Consider the following 6,000-nt stretch of genomic DNA (forward strand, 5'->3'; position numbering starts at 1 on the left):
CCAGATCTTTGAATGGTTCCATTTTTCTACACTACTAAAATCTTTACATGTTAACTACATTTTGCATTCACATAGGGCATTGATCAGTATATCAAAATCAGCATTCTTCTTCAATAAGTGGATTCAAACTGACTAAAATTACAGGGACAATCAACACACAAACCAATAGCCTACATCTGAACTCTTAAAAATATATGAGTTGCAGTAGTAATTTTGTACCTGTTGACATAAGAGAAAAATTATATAATTTATAAATGTATTCATGCTGTAGTTCTACTTATATTGATACTATCATAGCAGCCTGTGGCCAACTCCTTGCCAAGGTGCTAGTTCCCAAGCACAATTCTAAACCACAACTTTGAAAACTGGACTTAAAGAATCATGGACTATTATTTACAATCCAGGTCAGTAGATGGTAGGAAAACTAGCCCAAATTCTCTATTTCCCCAAAACTGCTTGATGAAGTGATAAACTGAAGGTCACATGATAAACAAAATTTCAACACATCAAACTGTGAAGCATTGAAAGTAATTTATTAAAAAATTTTAGACTTAGTTCGCTAGTCTAATTTTCAGACAACCCATCTTCATGGGTTACAACCGACAGTGCTCAAACTAACATCAAAGTAAGTGGAAACCTTACTGGTTAAATGAAATATATTCTCATATTTCAGTTTTACACATCTTTCAAAATCTCAGATTAGCTCTGTAACACTTTACTACTACACATGTTTGTAGAGCAGGGGATATATCAGTTACATCCATGTTTTTAGACAAATCAAACACTAGTTAATTACATCCAATCAAAAGACAGCCATCAGGTTAGCAACAAACAAAAACATTCAGGTTGTTTCACATGCATTTTTTAATTCATTCCTTCATTCATACATACTTTATCAGATTTAGACTCACAAGGAAAATAAGAGGGAGTTGCAGCATCCACTAAAATTACAGACAACCATACTTGTACTGCAGGGTGAAATTCAAGTTCCCATATGCACAAACTGAAAATAATAACAAGTGTATTAATTAAATAATTTAAATGCTCATTATTAAATGTAACAATGTGTGTCAGAGTCATCGAAGGAAACTCAAGGGCAAGAAAATAAAGGCACACAGATAAAGGGTAAAATGCAAATTTTGTACAGAAGTAACACCATTGAGTAAAGCCCTCAGATTGTGCAATAAGATGGCTTATTATATTATAACGAAATAAATAAATGAATACTGTTTCAGTTTGTATAACCTAGGCTCTCTGTATGTTCACTTTTAGGCAATTCTGCAACCAGTACATCACAGAATGCCTCAGAACAACAATCAGGTAAGATGTGAAGGTACAAATATAAAATGAGGTCATCTGCAAATATTCTTATGGTATCACACAAACAATTAATCATTACCACCACAGAATCTGAAAACAGGTTCAATTCATTCCTCTAATTTATAGGTACAAGTTACAGGCTAATCCAGCATACACTAAAAAGACAGACAACCGTTCTCAGACTGCATGATGATCTTTGTGATCCCAATATGTACAAACTGAATACAGAGTCATAAACAATAATAATTGAAATTAAATGCTAATCACTGCACCTTAATATATCTCTTTGAGGTTCAGAAGGACAGCAAAGCTCTAAAAAAATAAATAAAAAAACAGATAAAGGGTAAAATGCAGAATGTGCACAGAAGTAACACCAGTGAATAAATCCCTCAGATAGTGGAGTGAGCTGGCCTCTTATATCACAATAAAATGAATAAATGTTGATTCAGTATATTTAACCTAGGCTCTATATATGTTCTCTTTCAGGCAATTCTGATGCCAATGCACCACAGAGTGTCTCAGCTCAACAGCCAGGTAAGACATGAAGGAATAAAGCATTATCTGAGGTCATGTGGAAGTATTTTATAGTATCACACAAAACAATTAATTATTACCACTACAGAATCTAAAAATAAGTTAAGTATATTCATGTTCACTGATTGATACATGGGTTTCTCATAAAAGAAAATATTTTCAACAAGCATGTTTGCCATTATTGGATTTCAATTAATATTTCAAAAAATATTTATTACTAATATATTAAACTGGAAGATTGTTCCTTTCAATGCCTTTATAAATTCTTAAGAGTTTGGATTCACGTTTAAAGATACAAGACATGAGTAATAATATAACTCACAAGGAATGTTCAAATACCACTCCATACAACAATTCCAGCAGTCAAAGATGTGTCTCAAAACACACATAAGAACATCCTACAGAAAATGTGGAGATGAGCTTCAAAATTCTAAAGGAGATCATTGTAAACTTAAAACAAATCAACAGCAGTTTAATTTGAAATCAGGGTGCACATTCTAATTCAGAGATTGCAGAATCTCAGATTCTTTCCAAAAAACTGAGGAACAAAGGTTTGAGAGGACCTTAATCTATGTAGCAAGGATGTGGCAGACACTGTATATGATGCTAGGAATTGCAGGGGCATTTCTTCCAAAAACACTTTAAATATTTAACACCAGGTTTTCCAAATCACTCTGTTCCTAGGATAGCATTTACATTTCAGAAAGTTGGACTAGTAATACACAAGTTTAAAGTACAATATAGAAACACATATGCATATCTGTAGGAAATGTCATTGTGCTTACAGTGTCTTATGCAGTGCTAAATATTTTTTTAAAAAGTATCAACAGTAACTCAAAAAATTATGAATGGCCTAAGTGAACCTCAAATACCAGTTAAAGAAGAAATATAACTTACATAAAGTTTCCTACATTCTTTCCCCCTCTAAGAATATAACAATTGAGCATTTTATTATCATTCTAACTACACTATATTTCCTTCCTAACTTGAAGTATTCCAGAAAGATTAAAAAAGTGAACCGCAGGCTAACACAAACTGGTCATTGATGAAGGCTTACCGCCCACTCTGGAAATCAATAAATGGAATATATTCTCTGCTGCTCTTAATGACACTCTGGTAGCTGATAAGAGAACCAGTCCACCGTTTCTTTCTGCTCCTTTCCATAAACATAAACATGAGAGATACCATCATTGGCATAAGATCATCACTTTCACATCCTTTTCCAGATATATCAGTTTTCAGGCAGACTGTGCATTGGGATTGCCTTCTGTAAGCCAGCCCACCCTCTTCTAGTACTGTAGTGCTCACATTTTCTCCTCCCCCTACCTAACCTTTTAAGCTCCTTCACTACCCAAGCTGCTATTCAAACTGCGATCATCTCATTTTATTTAGGACTCTTTCCAGTATGTCAGCAGTAGAGCATATAGATAGTGGCAGTTACTCTAAAAATAGAACATTTTTCACTTGAACATCTCAGGAAAATATTCAAGTCATACCTCAGATATATGGATGAAGCCCCATCTTGCTAAATAAGACAGACTTAACACAGCTAACCATGACATCATAAACAGGATTCAGACAGAAGAGTTGATAACCGATATCTGAATACTGTACAGAATATTTATTCCCCTAATTAAAAATGATACTGCTTAAAAAATACATAATCAATGCCCTATATGTTCATTGAATTTGTGGATAAGGTTCTGGAAAATATAGTCAACCAGTAATTCTCCAAATATTTAATGGATGACAATAAACTTATGAAAATGCAATGTGGCTTCAGGACACACCAAAATATTCATGCAGCTATTAGTAAATTTTTAAAGCGTGTTCTTAGTAAAACAAAAACAGATCTTTGAATGGTTCCATTTTTCTACACTACTAAAATCTTTACATGTTAACTACATTTTGCATTCACATAGGGCATTGATCAGTATATCAAAATCAGCATTCTTCTTCAATAAGTGGATTCAAACTGACTAAAATTACAGGGACAATCAACACACAAACCAATAGCCTACATCTGAACTCTTAAAAATATATGAGTTGCAGTAGTAATTTTGTACCTGTTGACATAAGAGAAAAATTATATAATTTATAAATGTATTCATGCTGTAGTTCTACTTATATTGATACTATCATAGCAGCCTGTGGCCAACTCCTTGCCAAGGTGCTAGTTCCCAAGCACAATTCTAAACCACAACTTTGAAAACTGGACTTAAAGAATCATGGACTATTATTTACAATCCAGGTCAGTAGATGGTAGGAAAACTAGCCCAAATTCTCTATTTCCCCAAAACTGCTTGATGAAGTGATAAACTGAAGGTCACATGATAAACAAAATTTCAACACATCAAACTGTGAAGCATTGAAAGTAATTTATTAAAAATTTTAGACTTAGTTCGCTAGTCTAATTTTCAGACAACCCATCTTCATGGGTTACAACCGACAGTGCTCAAACTAACATCAAAGTAAGTGGAAACCTTACTGGTTAAATGAAATATATTCTCATATTTCAGTTTTACACATCTTTCAAAATCTCAGATTAGCTCTGTAACACTTTACTACTACACATGTTTGTAGAGCAGGGGATATATCAGTTACATCCATGTTTTTAGACAAATCAAACACTAGTTAATTACATCCAATCAAAAGACAGCCATCAGGTTAGCAACAAACAAAAACATTCAGGTTGTTTCACATGCATTTTTTAATTCATTCCTTCATTCATACATACTTTATCAGATTTAGACTCACAAGGAAAATAAGAGGAGTTGCAGCATCCACTAAAATTACAGACAACCATACTTGTACTGCAGGGTGAAATTCAAGTTCCCATATGCACAAACTGAAAATAATAACAAGTGTATTAATTAAATAATTTAAATGCTCATTATTAAATGTAACAATGTGTGTCAGAGTCATCGAAGGAAACTCAAGGGCAAGAAAATAAAGGCACACAGATAAAGGGTAAAATGCAAATTTTGTACAGAAGTAACACCATTGAGTAAAGCCCTCAGATTGTGCAATAAGATGGCTTATTATATTATAACGAAATAAATAAATGAATACTGTTTCAGTTTGTATAACCTAGGCTCTCTGTATGTTCACTTTTAGGCAATTCTGCAACCAGTACATCACAGAATGCCTCAGAACAACAATCAGGTAAGATGTGAAGGTACAAATATAAAATGAGGTCATCTGCAAATATTCTTATGGTATCACACAAACAATTAATCATTACCACCACAGAATCTGAAAACAGGTTCAATTCATTCCTCTAATTTATAGGTACAAGTTACAGGCTAATCCAGCATACACTAAAAAGACAGACAACCGTTCTCAGACTGCATGATGATCTTTGTGATCCCAATATGTACAAACTGAATACAGAGTCATAAACAATAATAATTGAAATTAAATGCTAATCACTGCACCTTAATATATCTCTTTGAGGTTCAGAAGGACAGCAAAGCTCTAAAAAAATAAATAAAAACAGATAAAGGGTAAAATGCAGAATGTGCACAGAAGTAACACCAGTGAATAAATCCCTCAGATAGTGGAGTGAGCTGGCCTCTTATATCACAATAAAATGAATAAATGTTGATTCAGTATATTTAACCTAGGCTCTATATATGTTCTCTTTCAGGCAATTCTGATGCCAATGCACCACAGAGTGTCTCAGCTCAACAGCCAGGTAAGACATGAAGGAATAAAGCATTATCTGAGGTCATGTGGAAGTATTTTATAGTATCACACAAAACAATTAATTATTACCACTACAGAATCTAAAAATAAGTTAAGTATATTCATGTTCACTGATTGATACATGGGTTTCTCATAAAAGAAAATATTTTCAACAAGCATGTTTGCCATTATTGGATTTCAATTAATATTTCAAAAAATATTTATTACTAATATATTAAACTGGAAGATTGTTCCTTTCAATGCCTTTATAAATTCTTAAGAGTTTGGATTCACGTTTAAAGATACAAGACATGAGTAATAATATAACTCACAAGGAATGTTCAAATACCACTCCATACAACAATTCCAGCAGTCAAAGATGTGTCTCAAAACACACATAAGAACATCCTACAGAAAATGTGGAGATGAGCTTCAAAATTCTAAAGGAGATCATTGTAA

The 6,000-nt window shown here is 33.1% G+C and overlaps 1 protein-coding gene across 1 annotated transcript in view; it reads left to right on the plus strand.

Moving 5' to 3' along the window:
- LOC122797837 (putative GPI-anchored protein pfl2) overlaps window positions 1-5,562 on the plus strand; it is a 192,060-nt gene extending 186,498 nt beyond the window's left edge. The window contains exons 17-20 of the mRNA XM_044066358.1: window positions 1,273-1,320; window positions 1,807-1,854; window positions 4,972-5,019; window positions 5,504-5,562. Coding sequence (XP_043922293.1) covers window positions 1,273-1,320; window positions 1,807-1,854; window positions 4,972-5,019; window positions 5,504-5,562 — 203 coding nt within the window. The remainder of the gene's footprint in view (window positions 1-1,272; window positions 1,321-1,806; window positions 1,855-4,971; window positions 5,020-5,503) is intronic.
- Window positions 5,563-6,000: the final 438 nt, after the last annotated feature.

This window comes from Protopterus annectens, chromosome 3.part1, assembly GCF_019279795.1.
Source record: "Protopterus annectens isolate FY-2018-M chromosome 3.part1, PAN1.0, whole genome shotgun sequence".
Classification (NCBI taxonomy): Eukaryota; Metazoa; Chordata; order Ceratodontiformes; family Protopteridae; genus Protopterus; species Protopterus annectens.